Source organism: Marmota monax, unplaced genomic scaffold (assembly GCF_021218885.2).
Source record: "Marmota monax isolate L192 unplaced genomic scaffold, Marmota_monax_Labrador192_F-V1.1 WCK01_AAM20220418_F8-fsc00070, whole genome shotgun sequence".
NCBI lineage: Eukaryota > Metazoa > Chordata > Mammalia > Rodentia > Sciuridae > Marmota > Marmota monax.
This window is the reverse complement of record NW_026692116.1, coordinates 9,889,089-9,909,835: the sequence shown is the minus strand read 5'-3', so window position 1 is coordinate 9,909,835 and position 20,747 is coordinate 9,889,089. Positions and strand designations below refer to the sequence as shown.

Sequence of the window (20,747 nt, the reverse complement as noted above, 5' to 3'; positions counted from 1 at the left end):
TACTATAAACATTGATGTGGCTGCATCTCTGTAGTATACTGATATTAAGTTTTTTTTATATACTGAGGAGTGGGATAATTGGGTACAATGGTGGTTCCATTCCAAGATTTCTGAGGAATCTCCATACTGCTTTCAAGAGTGGTTGCACCAATTTGCAGTCCCACCAGCAATTATAAGTGTACCTTTTCCCCCACATCCTCCCCAACGTTTATTGTTACTTTTATTCTTAGTAATTGCCATTCTGACTGGAGTGAGATGAAATCTCAGTGTAGGTTTAATTTGCATTTCTCTAATGGCTAGAGAAATTGAAATTGAACATTTTTTCATATATTTGTTGACTATTCATATTTCATCTTCTGTGAAGTGCCTGTTCAATTCCTTTGCCCATTTATTGATCAGTTTTTTTTTTTTTAATGTTAAGTTTTTTGAGATTATTTTTAATATATATCCCGGAGTTAATGCTGTATCTGAGGTACAAGTGGCAGAGATTTTCTTCCATCTGTTTGCCCTCTCTTCACATTTTTTATTGTTTTCTTTGCTGTGAAGTAGGTTTTAGGTTTGATGCATCCCATTTATCGATTCTTGATTTTACTTCTTGCATTTTAGGAGTCTGGTTGAGGATCCTATTCATTTTCTGTCTTAAAAAAATTTGATTGCTTTACAAATAATCTTATACTTAGTCTTAGCTTTTCTAATTTCATCTATCTCCTTATCCTTCTACCTGTTTTTCCAAAACTATTTCCACCATTGCCATTCTGACTGGTTTAAGATGGAGTCTCTGTGTAGTTTTAAATTGCATTTCTCTAATTGCTGCTCATCAGGTGAACACATATTCCCATCTCTGTTCTTGTTATGCTCAAATTCGGGACCCTAAAAGACCACCAGAGACCAAGATCAATGTAAGCAGCAAAGAGGTGTTTATTGCGAGCTAGCTCGGTCCTCCATGTGCACATAGCAACTGGTGACAATGAGAGGCCCGAGCCCAGGGTTTGCAGCAGTTTTATATACTCTTTGGGGAAGGCAGGGACTTCACATACATCATAGCATCTCTTAGCAAATCATCACACACCGCGGGAAAATCATAAAACAACTCTAAAACATGATTAGCACATTCACTGGTGGGAACAAGTTGGGTAGGGATGATTGGTTAGTACAAGAGGGGGATTCAATTGAACTGATTGGTTTAAACCTCAAGGTGTGTATGTGCTGAACTCTATGGTTTCCCAACACGTTATCAACCACCATAAACTACTGGGAGGGTCATCTGGCATCCCAGGTATTTTCCCTGTCTCATGCTGATTGGTGGTTGCTAGAGGGTTGCTATGGGTCCTCACTAGCCTGACTGAGTCAGGGACACCTGGCACAGCAGATCTCTCCTGTTATTTGTAGATAAACAACTCATCAGGGTGGGTATATGCCTAGTAGTGCTTTGTGGGTCTTTCCAAGAACAAGGGTCACGCCCCCTTCCTTGGACAGGCTTTGCTCTGAGGTAGAGGCTGGTTTCTCATTCTTATCCCTCTAGGGTTTGGTCACAGTTCAAAGCCTACCAGGTTTGCCCCAGATCTTAGATGAAATGCTGATCTTACAAGTGTGTTTGTCCCTAAGTTATTTTCTAATTCAACTTGGAATTTCAATTCCATTTTCTCACGAAAGGGACATTATAAATGGTGGTTCTGTTTTTAGGCCAAAAGCCCAGGAAAAAAAGCATATTCAACTCTTAAATTAATTGTAACACTTTGTACCTATGTAACAAGGACTTAGATTCTTCACTTTTCAGCAAATGTCCAATGGATTAAAGACATCTTTGTCTCTATTTTACATCCATCATCTTTACTCTGAGTCACCTTGGATTCCAGGAGTAGTCTGACAGTAAACATCTTGTGATGAATGGAAACTGCCCTCCGGTGGAGTAGCCCCTTTCTTATCACTCAGAGGCCCAGCCTGACCAATTCTGAGATAATGTGGAAGGACTGCATCTGACCAAGATCACTTGGTATGGCAGTGTGGGAAAAGCCTCTGTCTTTCTCCCTCATTCCCCTTTCTATAAAAACTCAGGGTCATCTTTAGCCCTTCCAAGACAGAGCTAAGGACATGGGTCCCCTGTCTTCCCAGTGTAACTATACTGATTTAAGCTCTTTTCATGTATCTTCCCATTACCTTTTCTGTTTGGGTTTTGGCACCAAGTAACTGGATCTGATTGGTTGGATCCCCAGAGTTAGGCCTCTGGCATAAGACTCAGGTAACACTTGTACAAAAAAAAAAAAATAATAATAATAATAACAATGTCACTGTAAGTTTTGTAACATGCTAAAATAAAAGCACGTGGACATGGTAGGAAGTAACTATTTACTTGAACATTGTAGAATGTAAATGGAAATTTTGAAAGGAGCTTTCACATACTTTAAGAACAACTATTTTATTTTTTTATATTTAAATGTGTTTTATTAGTTTTGATCATGTTCTGAGATTCAAACTAGTTCAATAGTTTTACTAGTTCAAAAGGTTTGATTTAAGAAATAGAGAAGGCACCCTTAATTAACATGTACTGTTGTGGAATTGATTTCATCTCTGTTGTTTGAACACATTCCATTTTCTTTTTTTATTGATTTTTTAAAAAATAAATTACAGCAGAATGCATTTCAATTCTTGTTACACTTAGAGCACATTTTTTCATATCTCTGGTGCAACTTATTTTTAAAATGGACTTGTTTCTTTCTCTTCCTCCCTCCCTACTCCTCCCTAATCTCTCCCGCCTCCCTAATCTCAGGGGAAACAGGATTACCTTTCTTTCTCATGCTGGGCAAGTTACCTGTCCCTGAGGGAGCACACACCCACTTTGGGAATGAAGTAATTCAGATTTTGGGGATGGTACTAGAAGATCTCAGAAATGACTATCTCCCAAATTAACAAGTGAATTACAACTCCAATTGAGAACACTTGGAAAGTAGCCTTAGAATCACCTTGTTAAAAGCCCCCTGTTCCTGTTGATAGGCAGAATCACAGCCTTTGGAATAGGAGTCCCCTGTGTTTCTCCTTTGCTAGCTAAGCAACAGACCTTCTTTTTCCTTTTTCTCAAAACCATGTCCTCATTACTGGATTGGCATCAAGGACAAGGACCGAGCTTTCAGCACCAGAAATACTAATTTATTAGCCATATATATAGTTTTTGTTTAGGTTCATGAATGGAGTCTTTCCTTTTTTACTGAAATTCTTGATACTGAGAAACTGATGTGACTCCATTTTTGAAAAACCAGCTTGTACCTCAGAGCAAGGCCTGTCCAAAGGTAGGGGGTAGTGAGGCACATAGCTACCCTGCTGAGTCATTTGTCCATACCAGATGTCCTTGACTCAGCAAGTGTAAGTTCCCGAAAGGACCAAAAGAATGCCTGAGGCCTAATTTTGGACCAAAGCAACAAGCAATCAGAGTGAGACAGGGAAGATACCTGAAATACCAAGTGGCCCTCCCCGTAGTTTTGGTGATTGATAACCTGATTAGGGAACCCTGCAAGTTTAGCATATACACTCTTACAACCCCTTGCGGTCTAAACCAATCAGTTCAAAGGTATCCACCACTTGAACTGACCAATCACCTTTACCTGACTTGTTCTGGCCAATGAATGTGCTAATCAGTGTTAAGAGTTATTGTTTGACTTTCACATGGTGTGAAATGATTTGCTGTGTGATGTTGTGATGCACAGAGTATCCCCCCAAAACCTATAAATCCTCACTGAACTAAGGACCGGGACTCACTCCTTGGGACAGCTTCTAAACTGTTGTGAGTCCAGGCTCCAGCTTGCAGTAAAGACTTATGTGATTGCATTGGATTTGGCTCCTGGAGGTCTATTGGTGTCCCACAAATCTGGCATTACAATATTTCTAATTTTAGAATTTGATTCAAAGTTGAAACTTAATGGTTTATGTACCCCACATTATTTTTTTAAAACTGCAGGTTAATATTCCATTGGTGGGTTATGAAATAAGAATTTAGTAGGATAGAGCCAGTACCAAAAAAAAAAAAAAGGAAGGAATAGAAAAATAATATATGAATTCATAATATGATAAAGGTAAATCTCTTGAAGTGTTTGTTGTGTTATAAGGTTTCTTACTTTGGATGTGGTAAAAAGAACATCTCAGTGCATACTTCAAACAAAACAAAGCAAAACGAAATAAAACAATAAATCTCCAAATTCCTAAACTATTTACATAATTTATAGTGATGCATTTTGCTTATTTTTGCATCTATGAAGCTCATTCTTTATATGTACTCACCCATCAATCACCACCATCAGTGTTTGCTACACTCATATGAAGAAGAGTGGGTGGTTACTGGGCTGAATTCCCGCATTTTTTTGTCTGAATGTAAACTTTTGAACTCCTTTAATTTCTTAATTTAAAATAATGACTAGTAATAAGAGCTAGAACTGGAATGTAATATAAATGACTTGATTAGTTATTTGCTAACTTAATTGTCTTGCATGGAATTAATTTGATACTGGAGATTGAACCCAGGGGCATTAACCATTGAGCCACGTCACCAGCCCTTTTTACCTTTTTGTGTTTTATTTTGAGACAGGGACTTGCTAAATTGCTTAGGGCCTTGCTGAGTTGCTAAGGCTGGCTTTGAACTTGTGATCCTCCTACCTCAGCTTCCCCAGCCACTGGGATTACAGGTGCATATCATTGTGCCTTGCTGGAATTTTTTAATTTAAAAAAATTTAAAAATTTTGCAATGTTGGGGATTAAAATGAGGGCCTCACACGTTAGACAAGTGCTCTAACCACCGAGTAACGCCCCACAGCCCTGATATGGTTTTAAAAAACATGTTTTCCCCCATTTTATCTTATTCTTCTATATGCTTAGAGTCACATAATAAAAATACACTTCATTAGCAATTAATTAAAAAGAATAGGGCTGTGATTGTGGCTCAGTGGTAGAGCACTTGCTAGCATGGGCGGGACCCAGTTCTATCCTCAGCACCACATAAAAATAAAAGCATTGTGTTGTGTCCATCTACACCTAAAAAAATTAAAAAGAATAATAAAACTTCAGTTAACACATCTTCCTTTAATAACTTTCTTACATGTAGACATTTTCTATTAGATTCTTCTTTTTTATTTTAATTTTACTTTGTTGTAATAAAAATGTTTTCTTGATTAATATCACTTGCTTCTGTGGGCCAAGATCACAATAAGAATTACATTTTCATTTAAGTATAAGAGTTTTGTATTTACATCATTTGTTTTGAGGAATTATCCATATGTGAAATGTTTGTAGAATAAGGTATGAACAGCTATTTCATCCTTTTATTAAGTGCCTTTTAGACAAGAAAGAAAACTGTAAAATCTTATCAGTTTGGGGAATATTTCAGTTAGAGAATCAAAGTAACCTCTCTTTTAATCTTTAAAACTAATAGGTCTATCATTGCCCTAGACTGATAAGAATAATTTATAAGTTTTAATATATGCAGTAGAATGTGAATATTAATAATTAAAAAAAATTTCCACATAACTGTGCTTGAAGGATATTCTCATAATAGTTTATTATCAACATTCCATAATTTTAGCTTAAATGTTTCTGAATGACTCCCATTCCTTTTCCTGTCATAATTATGATATTGTTGGGCTGGGGATGTGGCTCAAGCGGTAGCGCGCTTGCCTGGCATGCGTGCGGCCCGGGTTCGATCCTCAGCACCACATACAAACAAAGATGTTGTGTCCGCCAAATACTAAAAAATAAATATTAAAAAATTCTCTCTCTCTCTCCCTCTCTCTCACTCTCTTAAAAAAAAAAAAAAATAATTATGATATTGTTGATAGAGTTGTCTAATAAGTTTAAAATTTAAACCATTAAGTGTTGGTATTTCTTAATGAATGGAAAGCCATCATTAGCCATTATTAAGAAAATTGAACTTGATCTGGAACAGTGAGCATTTAACAAAGAACAAAGAAGCTAATGTTGTCCTGTTCTTCCTTTGCATATCTATGTTGTGTTGGTATTTCTTTTTTTTGGTACAGAGGTATTGAACTCAGTGGTACTCAACTACTGAACCACAACCCTATCTGTATTTTGTATTTTATTTAGAGACAGGGTTTCACTGAGTTGCTTAGCAACTCGCTTTTGCTGAGGCTGGGTTTGAACTCCTGGTCCTCCTGTCTCAGCTTCCCCAGTTGTTGGGATTACAGGCCTGTGCACCTTGTCTGGTAGTGTTGGTATTTCTTAATGAATGCAGTTGGCTTTGTTTTACCTACTTCCTTTATCCTTCTTGTACTTCTTATTTAAATTATTCTCAATATGTTTTTATGATTTGCTTTCAAATCGTAACATTTGTTGAGGGTGGCTTTGAATTCTTTTAGTTGGTTGGCTATATTTTGCAAATGGTGAATGAAATGGAAACTTAGTGACTTGCTTCATGTTATTTATCTGCTTTAGTGCATAGAAGAGACTAGACAACAAGTCTGGTTTTCACTTTCATAGAAGGTCAGTGCCAAATAAATATTTCCTAAACTGAGTTAACTTTTCCCATTGTACCATTTTTTAGCTGAAATGGCACATGACGATATTTAATCTCTACAATAACTTGGACACAACTGTGTGGTTTGGACTGTGACTATGATCTTCTGTGCATATTGCTAGGTCCTAAAATCAGGTCCACCTCTAACAACAGATCATTCCCTGTCAAAAGGACATGGAAACCAAGGTTTTCACCCAAAACTCTCCTAATACTCCGCTTTTTAGCAGTAATTTTCTTAAATATTCTGTTTCCTATAGTAATCAACCATTTTATTTTATTTTTTTGGTACCAGAGATTGAACCCAGGGGAGCTTACCCAGTGAGCCATACCTCAAGCCCTTTTTATTTATTTATTTATTTTTTAATTTTGAGACAGTGCTTATTTAAGTTGTGTAGGTCTTACTTAGTTGGGGAGGCTGGCCTCCAACTTGTAATGTTCCTGCCTCAGCCTCTGGAGCTGCTGGGATTACAGTCATTGTGCCATCATGCCTGGCTAGTCATCAACCATTTAAAAAGTTATTCTTTTCTTCTAAATCTACGGAGAAATATTGTGCTTTTCTTCTCGTAAAGATTTTTTTTTTTCCTGAACTTCTTGATTGTTCCTTTGCTTATCTTTAGACAAGTAGAATTCTCTTTAACTTTGATGTTAGATAAAAGAGGTACACAGTACTATCAGACCTTATGCTGTCTACTTGGTAGATCCTGATACAGGGTGCAAAACTGGTTTATGTGTGTAATTCCCTAGCACAGTTTCTGGGGTTTAGAAGGACTTTCTGTATTTTAGTTTTGATCCAACATAGGGTTTATTTACAAAATGATAAATGCAGTCAGTTCAAAAGTTTCCCCTCTAGCACTACTTTTGCTGCACCCCACAAATTTTAGTAAGTTCTATTTTCATCACTTAATTCAAATTTTTAATTTCTCTTGAGAATTCTTTGACCCTATGTTATTTAGAAGCATTTTGTTTAGTTTCCAGCATTTGGAGATTTTTTCCAGTGGTCTTTTTGTTACTAGTTTCTAGTTTAATTCCATTTATGATCTGAGAGCCAGACATTTTGTCATTTCTGTTCTTTTAAACTTGTTAAGTTGTGTTTTATGGCACAGAAAGTGGTCTATCTTGATTAATATTTCATGTCAGCTTGGGAGGAATGTGTATTCTTCCATCATTGGGTGAAATATCTATAAACATCTGTTAGCTCCTATTGACTGATGATTTTGTTAAGTTAAGCTAGGTCCTTACTGTTGGATCTGTCAGTTTCTGATGGGGGAGGGGTGATTGTTGAAATTTCCTTCTAAAATAGTGGTTTTTATCTATTTCTGCTTGTGGTTCTACTGGGTTTGCCTTGTATATTTTGATGCTCTTGTTCTTAGGTGCATATATATTCAGGATTGTTGTATCTTTATGAATAATCAACTACTTTATTATTATGTATATTTCTGTTTATCCCTGATAACTTTCCTTGGTTTCCAAGCCTGAAACTGGGCAGTTGCAGGGTAGGGAGGATTACAGTTATATTTCCTGGAGTCTGAAGAGCTGAGAACCAGGAGTACTGATATCCCATGGCAGAAAAAGGTGAATATCCCAACTCAAGAAAAGAAAGGGAATTCACCCTTCCTCTTCCTTTTGTATACCATATGATTTGACAATGCCCACCAACATTGGTGAGGAGATCTTCATTATTCAGTCTGAAATATTGATCTCTTCCAGAAATACTCTCACACACCCCAGAATAATATTTTATCAGTTACCATGGCATCTCTAGCCCAATCAAGTTGACATATAAACTAGCTCTCACATATGCCACAAACGCACTTTAAAAAAACTTTATCCCTCTTGGTGTTTTCTAAGGTTTCTGGATCTGTTGTTTGGTGTCTGATATTAATATGGGGTAGATTATCAGTCATTATTGTTTCAAGTATTTCTTAGGTTTCTTTTTTTTTCTTTGGAAATGTGTATTAGTCCTTTAGCAGTAGTCCCATGGTACTTGGATATTGTATTCGTTTTTTTCCCTTTGTTTTTCAGTTTAATGGTTTCTATTGCACTATCTTCAAGTCCAGAGATTCTTTCTTCAAATGTGTCCAGTTTACCAATAAACCCATCAAAGACATTTTTAAAAATTTTTGTTACCATGTTTTGGGTTGCAAGCATTTCCCTTGGGTTGTTAGGATGTCCCTCTCAGCTCACCTTGCTTATCTGTTTTTACATGCTGTTTATTTTATCCACTAGAACCCTTAGCATCTCAACCATAATTGTTTATATTCCCAGCAATAATCCCAACATTCTTGCTATATCCAAGTCTGGTTCTGATATTTGTTCTGTCTTTTCAAATTATGTTTTGCTGTTTAATTTGCCTTGTAATTTTTTTTTTTTAATAGCTGGTTGTGATGCACTGAATAAAAGAAACTGCTGTAAATAGAGCTTTTATAATGTGGAGGTAGAGAGTAGGGGGGAGCTGTGAGTAGGTTCAGAGAGTCTTTCAGTGCCCCTGTGCCCCTTGGCTGTGACTATTAACACCTCCTTCTTAGTCATCCCACCCCTAACCCGTGGGATGGTTCTAGTGGGCTGGAGTTGGGCTTTCCTTTCTCCAAGTCAGTTAAGCACTAATAAAACCCCACCAGATGAGGCTCTAATTAACTTGTTTTTCTTTATTTACATAATTATAAAATGGTAATTTGTTCCAGGGACTCTAAAGGTGCTTTGTCTATGATTAGATATATAATCTAGAAAATTCCACTTCTGTGGAGAATGAACTGCTTCTTGAGCCCTTCAGTTTGCGGCCTATCCACAGTCTTAACTCTCTGAACTTGTCCTTGCCCAGCTCCTCCAGGCTTGCTGAATGCTGTGGTTTTCAGGTTCAGAGTGTCTTCCTGAGCTGCAGTGGCTGATCTGGGCTGGAAAAGGGTGGAACTGGCATAAAGCAGCTGGTTTTCTAGGACACAGCTGGTCAGAGGAAGATGGTGTGGGCTGACCATTGTGTTTCTTAATTTAGCAATATCTGGAACCATAGGTCCTAGAAATATTGTCTCTGGAACTTGGTTGTCTGCTTTGTTTAGTTTTCAGTATTGAAAATTAATAATCCATCTTTTCATCATGATTAGTTTAATGGGAAGTTGAGAGAAGTCATACCAGAGATTTTTTCAAGTGGTGATGTTTAGGTCCAGAAGAGAGAGATCTTTTAGCTTTCTAAGATGAAGTGAAATAAAACCTTTGTTTTTATTGGACCAGTTTATTATCCTCATCATACTAATGAAAGCTATCATTTGTTATCTTGTGAGACTTTAGGCTGTATCTTCATTTTATTTGAACAACTTTGAAAAGAGGGTCTTAGTTTCCTCATTTTTCAGGTAAGGAAGTCGAGGCTTAAATGATCGGCCCAAAGTCTCAGCTGTTATATGGTAGCACTGAGATTGAAATCCAGGTCACATTTCACGAAACACATTCCTTGTAGTACATATTTTGAGAATAGGGATAGTGAACATGGAAGGTAAGTGGTTATCTAGAATTACTGTCCTGTGTTGTAAAAGATTTTAGATTTTAATTATATCTGAAAATGATTTGCTTGTAATCTTCTTTTCAAGATGGCAGCTCCTGGATTTACTCCTGGTGCCTTCGTATTTCTATTGTGCATTAATTCTGTGGCTAATTATCCCAGTGGAAAAGTGACACAGTCGTGCCATGGAATGATTCCTGAACATGGTCACAGGCCACAGGCTGACCCTGTTCACCACATCACAGTCAGTCAGGTGACGTTCAGACCAGGAGATCAGGTCGAAGGTACTGTGCTGGGAATGATGATTTACACTTGGGTTTCACTCTGTTTTTACTGTCCTATGCATCTTGATTATTATTGGGTTTGAATTATTCTTTTAAATCTCTTCAGTCACTTGGTTAGAAGATACTCTCGTCTTCCCATTTTTTGTTTATTCCAGATGACCCTATGACTTAGGTGGTATATCTATTCCCTATTCTGAAGAAGTTTTAAATCATTACTTAATGTATTTATTTATTAATAATACTATTAACTCAGTAGAAGAAGAAAATAGAGTTTTTAAAAATAGTTTTAGTTGTCAGTGGACCTTTATTTTATTTATTTATATGTGGTGCTGAGAATCCAACCCAGGGCCTCACATGTGCTAAGCAAGCACCCTACCACTGAGCCACAATCCCAGCCCTAGAGTTTGTTTTCATCTTGTTTAAAATATAGTGAACATTTTTCTGTCTTGAAGACAGAAATCTTATGATTCCTCAGTCCCTCGGGCAAAATGTGGGCTAACTGTTGAAGATATATCGATTATAGCATTTTGCAAACTATTTTCTGCAACTATAAACATGCAAAGTTATTAATATGTGCTCTTTAACAACAAGGGTATATGGAGAAAAAATTATTGATTGATTTTTATTTATTTAATATCTGTGTATTAGATATAATATATCTCCCAAGAATCTCCTGTCATAGTAGAATATTAAAGACTCCAAGGGGTTTGTAATAAAGAAAGACATTTTTACTTTTATCTAGCTTTTTCCATACTCACTTAGCCCTATCGACTGCCTTGTGACTGTCACCTGCTTTTCCCACTTGAGGAAAAATGGCTGTTGGTATCTCACAAAGTGAGTGCCCTGCATTGCATAGTTTAGACACTCTTTATCTGCAGGGCCATTTCTACTGTTTTCTCTTCAGGAGCTGTTTTGTACATGTGTACCTGATTCTAACTGGTTGCACTTTCTCTAAACATTCCTTTTTGGGGTCTTACTAAATCTTACTAAATCTTTTAATCTGTTTCTTAGTTACTTTGTCAGGACCACCATTTAAAGGCTTCCTCCTAGAAGCTCGAAATGCTGAGGATTTGAGTGGTGTTCCTGTTGGCTCTTTCACGTTGATTGACAGTCAAGTGTCACAGCTTCTGACTTGTGAAGATATCCAGGTTCATGTTGTTTTCCATCCCTCTCCTTGGGGTCTTTTCATGATGGGGTGGTGGTTGCATGATGACCTTAGCTATGTATTGCAGACATTTATGTAGATTCACAATGATCAGACTTCCCCCCGTTTAACTTGTGATATATACTTACACATCAGCATCCTAGAAAAGATACAGCAACAGCTTGAAGAGCTTACAGTTTGTGATATTTTATATCATATTTTATATTGATGTTTGAAAGCTTTCAGTATTGAAGATAGAATTTTAGGGTAGAATTTAGAATTTTTTTCATTCATTTAATAAACATTTGTTGCACCAGGAACTTGCAAGGGATAAAGTGATGAATAAGAGACTTCTAATTTTTCCTTGAAGAACCCACACCCTTACACATCAGTAGAACCAATGGACACAGGAGATAAGACACAAAAGGAGAGCATGTGGACATAGGACAGACGTCTAAGTAAGATAGTGTGGTAGAGTTTATCCAGGGTGATGGCAGGCATGCCAGAGGAGCCACCTACAGACTGGAGGGAATTTATATGGAGCTTCTTGGAGGAGCTGATCTCTAAGCTAGGCTTTAAAAGTAGGAGTAGGGGTTTGCTAGGTGGAAAAAAAAAAGTAGGAAACAAAATTGTTTAAGAGAAAGAAATTACTAAATTATCATGCTATGTATTTGGAGGCAGGGAGTTTTCTTTTGAGTAATCTGCATTTTATTTATGGAAGGAATGAATTTATAATGTAAATGAAATAATGAGCAAGCTTTATAAAGCATTAACACACCCAATATTTGTGACACCATTCAGTTTTCTTAAATTTCGGGTGATTATTTTATTTACAGAGCTAATTTCTAATATAACCAATCCACATTCGTTTATTGTGTACCTTAGTGCTTGTTCTAATTAAAATCATCTTCACCATAATGCCTTGGTCATACAGTGATAGATTACTTTGAAATATGATAGCATTTCCAGCTATGCTGAGGTATTCATTGAATGATAGTTCTTTCCACTTTATTTCAGGGATCAGCTGTGAGTCACACAAGTTCATCCAAAAAAACAGAAATTAAAGTCTACTGGAATGCTCCAAGCAGTGCCCCGAATCACATACAATTTTTGTGAGTAGAAGAGTTTCCATCTCTTTTAGCCAATATAATTGAGTAATTATATTTTGTGTTATTTTTTATGCTATTGGACCTTCACCTTTATAGGAGAGTTTTGGTATAGTAATGATACCATCTTACTGATGCAATGGTTTGTTTTCTTCTTTGTTGTTTCATTTCACCTGTATATACCTAGCATCTAGTCTAAGACATGGTAGACATTTGTTGAGTGATTGACATATTGCACTACTTTAGTACTCATATGAGCCATCAGTTAATACTTGAGTGTACATGATATAAGGAGTAACACTTTCTAAAATATGTATGCTCCTGCTGGGTACAGTGGCACATGCCTGTAATCTCAGTGGTTTGGGAGGCTGAGGCAGGAGGATCACAAGTTCAAAGCCAGCCTCAGCAATTTAGTAATGCCCTGAGCAACTTAGTAAGACTTTGTCTCAGAATAAAAAATGAAAAGGACTGGGGATATAGTTCAGTGGTTAAGCACCCCAGAGTTCAATCCCTGGTACCAAAAAGCAAAGTACCTTTTTGCAGCAATACCACTTGTAGTTTAGATAGTTAGAAAAGTAAACCCCTGCATTGCTTCTCAGAATTATAAAAATATCTATTTTCTTACTTCTGTGTACAAGTGGAAATGGAATGTCATAGAGTTATGTAAAGAATGGTGTCACACAAAGGCGCCAAAAACATGCATTGGAGAAAAGATAGCCTCTTCTGGGCTGGGGATGTGGCTCAAGCGGTAGTGCGCTCGCCTGGCATGCGTGCGGCCCGGGTTCGATCCTCAGCACCACATACAAACAAAGATGTTATGTCCGCCAAAAACTAAAAAATAAATATTAAAATTCTCTCTCTCTCTCTCCCTCTCTCACTCTCTCTTTAAAAAAAAAAAAAAAAAAAAAAAAAGATAGCCTCTTCAACAAATGGTTCTGGGAAAACTGTAAATCCATATGCAACAAAATGAAATTAAACCAACAAAATGCACAAAACTAAATTAAATGCAACAAAATGTACAAAACTAAACTCAAAGAGGAACAAGGACCTAGGAATTAAACTAGAAATCATGGATCTAATAGAAGAAAAAGTATACCCTAATTTCCATTATGTCGTATTAGACCCAACTTTCTTAATAAGACTCCTATAGTGCAAGAATTAAAATCAAGAATCAATAAATGGGATGGATTCAAACTAAAAAGCTTCTTCTCAGCAAAAGTAAAAATCAGTGAGGTGAATAGAGGGCCTACAGCTTGGGAACAAATTTTTACCACTCACACATCAGATAGAGCACTAATCTCCAGGGTATATAAAGAACTCAAAAATCTAAACACCAAAAAACCAAATAACCCAATCAACAAATGGGCCAAGGAACTGAACAGACACTTCTCAGAAGAGAATATACAATCAGTCAACAAATACAGGAAAAAATATTCAATATCTCTAGCAATTAGAGAAATGCAAATCAAAACTACTCTAAATTTCACTACAAACAGAATGGCAGCTATTAAGAATACAAACAATAAGTGTAGGTGAGGATGTGGGGGAAAAGGCACACTCACATACTGCTGGTGGGGCTGCCAATTGGTGCAGCCAATATGGAAAGCAGTATGGAGATTTCTTGGAAAACTGGGAATGGAACCACCATTTGATCCAGCTATCCCTCTCCTTGGTCTATACCCAAAGGACTTAAAAACAGAATCCTACAGGGACGCAGCCACATCAGTGTTTATAACAGCACAATTCACAATAGCTAAATTGTGGAACCAACCCAGATGCCCTTCAGTAGATGAATGGATTAAAAAAATGCGGTGTATATATACAAATATTACTCAGCAATAAAAGAGAATAAAATTATGGCATTTGAAGGTAAATGGATGAAGTTGGAGAAGATAATGCTAAGTGAAGTTAGCCCATCCCAAAAAAACAAATGCCAAATATTTTCTCTGATATAAGGAAGCTGACTCATAGTGGGGTTAAGAGCGGGAGCATGGGAGGATTAGACAAACTCTAGATAGGGCAGAGGGGTGGGAAAGGAAAGGAGGGGGCATGGGGTTAGAAATGATGGTGGAATGATGGACATCATTATATAAAGTACATGTATGAAGACACGAGTGGTGTGAATATACTTTGTATATAAACAGAGATATAAAGAATTGTGCTTTATAGGTGTAACATGAATTGTAATGCATTCCACTGTCATATATAACAAATTAAAATAAAAAAAAATTATTTTAAAAAAACAAAAAACAAACAAGAAGAATGGTGTCGCATATGCATATTTCAAGGGAAAGATTGCTCACCTGACATGTCTCTGTTTTCTGCTCAACTTTGTCCACAGACCCCCCAGCACACAGTAACAAAGCTTTGCACCTGTGTGTTACGTGAATGTGAGAACAGGAGTGTGACCCTGGTGAGAGTTGGTGGTTGCTTTTGCAGCCTCGGTAGTAGCTGTCTGCCGCTCTTCATGCCCTTTGGAAGCATGTGAGCGATACACTGTGAAATGAGTAGTACTTTGTTCTTTATTTATCAAGGAGCAGAAATCTGTGCAGGTTAGTCCTTGAGTGTGACACTCATGAGTGCTGTTAGCATGTCCACAGAACAGATAAGCAAGAACAGAGAAGAGTGGAGGAAACAGTAATTCAAGTTCATCTAGTGATGGAGTGGAAGAGAGTCAGAGATTTGCCTCCGATGAGTTGTTATGTTCCAGTTCACCCCCCCACCACCACCTTTTCTTCCTTTAAAGCTTTGATTTGATTATGATGGACCATAATCAGTGTTTTATCTAATCTCACTGGTACTGCATTTCAGAGTCACGGTTGTTGAGAAGTATAAAATCTACTGGGTGAAGATTCCTAGTCAGATAATTTCACAACCAGATGCGCTTCCTTTTACAACACTTAAAGCCACAGTATCACCTTTGTCAACACCAACTCCAGTTTCCCGTTTAACCAAACTAGTAAGTAACATTTTTGTATCTTCACCAAATGCAATTAAAAATACAATAGAAAAAAAATTTTTCTTGGAAATTGTGGTTCTATTTTTGGCAAAGTGCCCAGAGAAATAGCTGGTCTGGGTTGTGGCAGCAAGTTTTTGGAATCTCTGTAGAAATCTGAAGGAAGTTTCGTGGCAACATTATGATTTATAGGTTGGAATAAAGGAAATGCAAGACACCCTGCATGATGAAAGTGTGGTTATAATATTCACAAGTACTCTATACTAACAAGTGAATATATTTTCATTAAAAAAATAAAAAATAAATATTTAAAAAAACAAATAAACACACACAATAAATAAATAAATAAATAAATTTGAGGAAGTTCCTTCCTTCCTTCCTTCCTACCTACCTTCTTACCTTCCTTCTTTCTTTCCTTCCTTGTGGTCCAGAGTCAAACACAGAGAGGAATCTTAAACTAAATTTAGACAAGATTTGAGGGAGATTCTTGAAGTGGTAGTATAACTCATATCCTATTTCATAATGAGTACTGAGGACTTCTATATGCCAAACCCCAGAAAGTTTCTTGCAACTCATCAGTTAGAATTTCATCTAGACCCTCTGATTCAAAAGAATTATGATTAAGAAAACATCTTAGAAAGGGTATGTGAAATATTAGGAAGAAGTGTTCTACTGAAGGAAATTCTGATAAATTAGACTGCTTACTTCAGAAGTGGATATAATGAGAGTGATTTGAGGCAGGTTGTTACAGTTGAGAAAATAAGCTTGGGGCCTGAACCCTGACTTTCCTAGTTTTTGTGGATATTTCAAGGGATTACTCAATTTTTAGTCTCGGTTTCTTCGCTTATAGGATCAGAAACAATAATATCTCTCTTTTAATACACTGCAAGAATTCAACAAAATAGTGAATATAGGTTTCCCAACTGTGCCTGGCACTTAATAGATATTCAGTAAACATTAGTCCCTTTTCTCTTTCTGTTCTTCTTTTGTCTTTATTTCTTTGTTCACGTAGTCACGACTAAGTAAATACTCCTATGTAAGATTAGTCTTATTTTGTTTTCCTTCTCTTCTGCATTTTAAAATATGTGTGTGACATTATGTTTGATGATGTTATCATGCAAGTGGCACTTTTTTGATTGTAAACAGTTATGTCTGTTATTTGTAGAGCTCTCACTGTGCTCTTAATGCTTACTTGAAAGCTGCTATAAGGGAATGAAGAGTTTATACTTGAGCTTCTAGTAGGAATTTGCTGACAATATTCTTGTTTTTCCATGGACTCATAAAAGGCATTAGCTCTTGTAGGAGCTTTTACTGTTTCTTTGTGCTAAGCATGTTGTCTCTAATTATAGGGAGGTTCGTTAAGAATTGTTAGAATTCTAGCCTTTTTAGTGCTAGAAGAAGCCTCTGGTTCTGTTTCATTTAGATTTTTTAGTTTTCCTCTTGTGCAGTTGAAGGTAAAGGGCATCAATCCTTTGGCTACTGTGATGGAGTGAAGGAGGGAATAGAGATCAAAGTCATGTTTCTTAGTTCCTAGTGGCTTGGTCTCTTCATTTCGTTGTGATCAGTTTTAGCCTACTTATCTAAAGTTAATATTTAGCTTGCTTCTGAAATATACTCACAGCCATTCTATCAGGGTCAACTTATTTGGTCTGTCAAACTATAGAATTGACTTTTTTTTAGACCCTTCCTTTTATATAGCATACCAAGCAGCTCTGGGTTAAATCATTGTAGATCTTTGTTTTTTCCTTTCCCCACTAAATTATTAATATTTGAATGGTGCTACATATCAGGGTAACTTATTTTCTTCTATTACTTTACAGTTTTACAAATTTAGTATCTTATTTGAATCTGAATTTTGAAAGCAGTATTCAAGATCTAACTATAAAAACTTGCCAAGATTTGTCTGCTTTTAAAAATGCTGTTTCTGAGGATATTTGTTAGACAAGATTGCTAACATGGACATATTCCTTAAGAAGTTTCAAAATTTACCAGAAATTTTGCTCTAGAACATACTTATGTGAAATATTTTGTGTATTGAAGAAACTTTAATGTTCTTGTATCATTACAGGCAAACTAGTATAAAGTTTTTCCAATCTTAATTAAAATTAAGTTTAAAAGTTCAAAGTCTAATTACTGTTTCAGTCATTTCAATTTGTGATGTGTCTTCTATTCCCTTGTTTGAATTCTTATTATGAAAATTTTTTCTCATTAAAACCCATACTTTAAGGTAGCATCTGCTCTGTGATTGGTAATGAACTGCTTATTTAATAATTAAGATTTTTTTCCCTCCTGTCATTTTTCTAGTTCAGTGCCTCAGACTGTGGGAAGAAGAAGTTCTGTATTAGAAGTCCTTTGAGCTGTGACCCAGAGAAGGAGCAGGCCTGTGTCTTCTTGTCCTTCACAAAACATGACCATTCGGTGATGGTTGAAATGAGTGGTCCCAGAGAAGGCTATTTATCCTTTGCATTTTCTCATGACCAATGGATGGTTAGTTCCTCTCACTTACATAAGTGGTAATGAAAGGAGAATCACTGGAGTGAGCTTTAGTCAGCAGTAGATTAGCTCTTTTTTCCAGAGTCAAATGATCATACTTATGGGTGGAGTGGGAAAGGAGAAACTAATTTGGACATTTCCAAGTTAAATGTATCATGATTTTAACATTTGGGCAATTATGCCTTCAAGAACAGGCTGTCTTAAGAATAGTTGGAAAGATCATTTTATTTCCAGTAGATTTGCTGCTTGATGTCTGTCTCTTTGTGATAAAGCAGGAAGATGGTTAAAAACCGTGCCTAAAATGTCATGTTGGTAATGCTTTCCAAACCATAGTGTTACTCAAGTGTCCAGAACTAAAGTGTGTGTTCCTGCTCTCAGTGTTCCTGTTTTAGTAGTCGTCAATGTATTTCACACACACAGAATTAAATCTGTGTATGCAGGCAAAATGGACTGATCACCAGTGGGCTCCTTTGTCAGATATGCAGAAAGCAGCATTTGTTCCAGCTGATTCTTGCTCCCCCTGGGTGGTGCTGAATGGATTAAATGATTCTGTAGGTGGCAGCCTTGTGCTTTGGTGTGGAAGAGCAACGTGATGCATAAGCATCCTGATTTCCCATGGAGAAGGAAGAAGAGCCTTCTGCCAGGACAAGTCCTGTTCAAGCAGAGTTGGCAGTGGGGGATCTGGATGACCACCAGTGGAGAAAGCTCCTGATTGCCACATTAGCAAAGGCAAAGAGTCTTTTGAGAGTTTTCTTCCTGTCAGGATATAAAATTAGCACCACTTCTTTGGGGACTCAAATTAAAAAAAAGGAAAGAAAGAAAAGGAACTCTGACGTGGCTCTAATAGAAGAACTAATGTTGTCTCTAAAAGTGTACTTTAATCATATTGGTCCTGGTGTACCTGCCTCAATTATCACAAGAAGTCAAGTGTGACATTTCTTAGGTAGTGACATTTCAGTATATGTATATGATTCCAACAGTTTACTGTTTGGCTTTAGAATGAACATGCTATCCTCTTGCATGAACAATAGGCTATATCTTAAATCTGTGTTACACAAAGTATGTCATGTGCTTAAATTTTTTTTAAAGAAATTTTGAATCTTTACCATTTAAAGTTGCTTTTGTGGGAAGCTTTATATATTTTTATGGAAAATAATGCTGCAATTGTTCAAAATAGTTTTTCTCCTTCCATTTGTAATCACTATCAGAACTGTAGCCTGTTCTTTTGGGTGTTCTCAGTGCAGGCAGGAACAATCAAGTTTTGTGCATAAGAGGAATAATAAAATGGGGTTAAAAATCAAATAAGTATAAAGCTAAAACAAAGGGTAATTAATGCTTGTGTAAGTGCGCTATAACTGGCTATGAAGGAAATTCTGAGGATGAGTCAAAAAGGATCCAAAGGCCTTGTTGAATAAATTTATAATTTCATTAGGGTTCATCTCTGAGATATAGTACTCATTTAGATAAATACTCTAGTCACTTTAAAAAACAACTCATTTCAGTCACTTTATAGCTCAAATTGATGTGTTCATATACCAACACATTTCTTTTTACTGGTCACATAAAGCCTGCAAGGAGGAGGGAAGGACATTATCATTGTGTTGAATGTGGTAATAGATAGACAACAGGTAGTCTGGTTATTTCTGTACCAAATTGTAGGCACCAATGGCATAAAAGCTTTATCTCTAATTCAAGATGTGTTTATCTTATTAGAAATCTTATCTCTTTCTAGTGTAGTGCTCATCAAAAATGTTTATAAAAAAGATTTAATTATGCAGGTGCAGTTGATTTACAGAGCAATCCTATTTAATGAGTAAAATCATTTGTACACCTGTTTGCCTAAATTGGCGGAAATGAATCGTCTTCAAAATATATTTTAAAGTGGTTATTTCTATTTTGGGTTGTTATTTTTAAATTTTTTTGGTATATTTTTATGGCCTGCTATTTTTTGAGTATATAATATACATTTAAATGCTGAAGGTATCTGATGTTATGAATACAGATTAGTAACCTAAATCATACCTTTTTAAAATTTGGTTTGTAAATTAATGATAGAAATTGTTTTAGTATTGAACATCATCACTAATTGATGAACAGTCTAATTTTCCGTATTTTTGCTAATGATGACTTGCTAATCTCTGAATTTTAACTGAACTTCCTAGTATTTAAATCTTCCCCGTCTGAGATATTTTGTAAATAACATAAAGTCTATACAAATCTGTGTGTATATATATATATATATATATATATATATATATATATATATATAGTAAATGATATCTGTATACATTCTGTAAATAATATCAAGTCTATACATTATTAGCTTCTATTTTTCTCCTTCCCCTGCTGAGTAGAAAAAAACCTCAGACTCAGTTTACCCCACTATATATTCACAACATTAATCACTTCTCTGACTCCAAAGATGTGGGGATTTTCCCCCACAAAACAAGTAACCTATTAGTTATGTAGTGGATATCAGCTGGGTGTCCTCTAATTCAATTCTGTTCTGACACCATATACCGGGAGATAGTGCCAGACCCTACAGCTTGACACAGTCCCCAAGACTACCCATCCTCTTGCTTAAGACGCCAATCACAAGACCTGTTTTTTGTTGTTGTTTATGAAGTGCTGAGGATAGAACCCATGGCCACACATGCTAGATAAGAACTCTATAGAGCTACATCCCAGCCTGACCTGGATTGTTTTACATGTACTTCTGACTCCATGGGCTTCCCTGTGCAACCTCCTTGGGTTGAATTAATC

At 36.4% G+C, this 20,747-nt stretch overlaps 1 protein-coding gene across 1 annotated transcript in view; it reads left to right on the top strand.

Annotated features, from left to right (window-relative positions):
- Positions 1-20,747, top strand: part of Frrs1 (ferric chelate reductase 1) — a 55,031-nt gene that overhangs the window by 8,615 nt on the left and 25,669 nt on the right. The window contains exons 2-6 of the mRNA XM_046462401.2: positions 10,090-10,285; positions 11,297-11,433; positions 12,447-12,541; positions 15,347-15,494; positions 17,796-17,978. Coding sequence (XP_046318357.1) covers positions 10,090-10,285; positions 11,297-11,433; positions 12,447-12,541; positions 15,347-15,494; positions 17,796-17,978 — 759 coding nt within the window. The remainder of the gene's footprint in view (positions 1-10,089; positions 10,286-11,296; positions 11,434-12,446; positions 12,542-15,346; positions 15,495-17,795; positions 17,979-20,747) is intronic.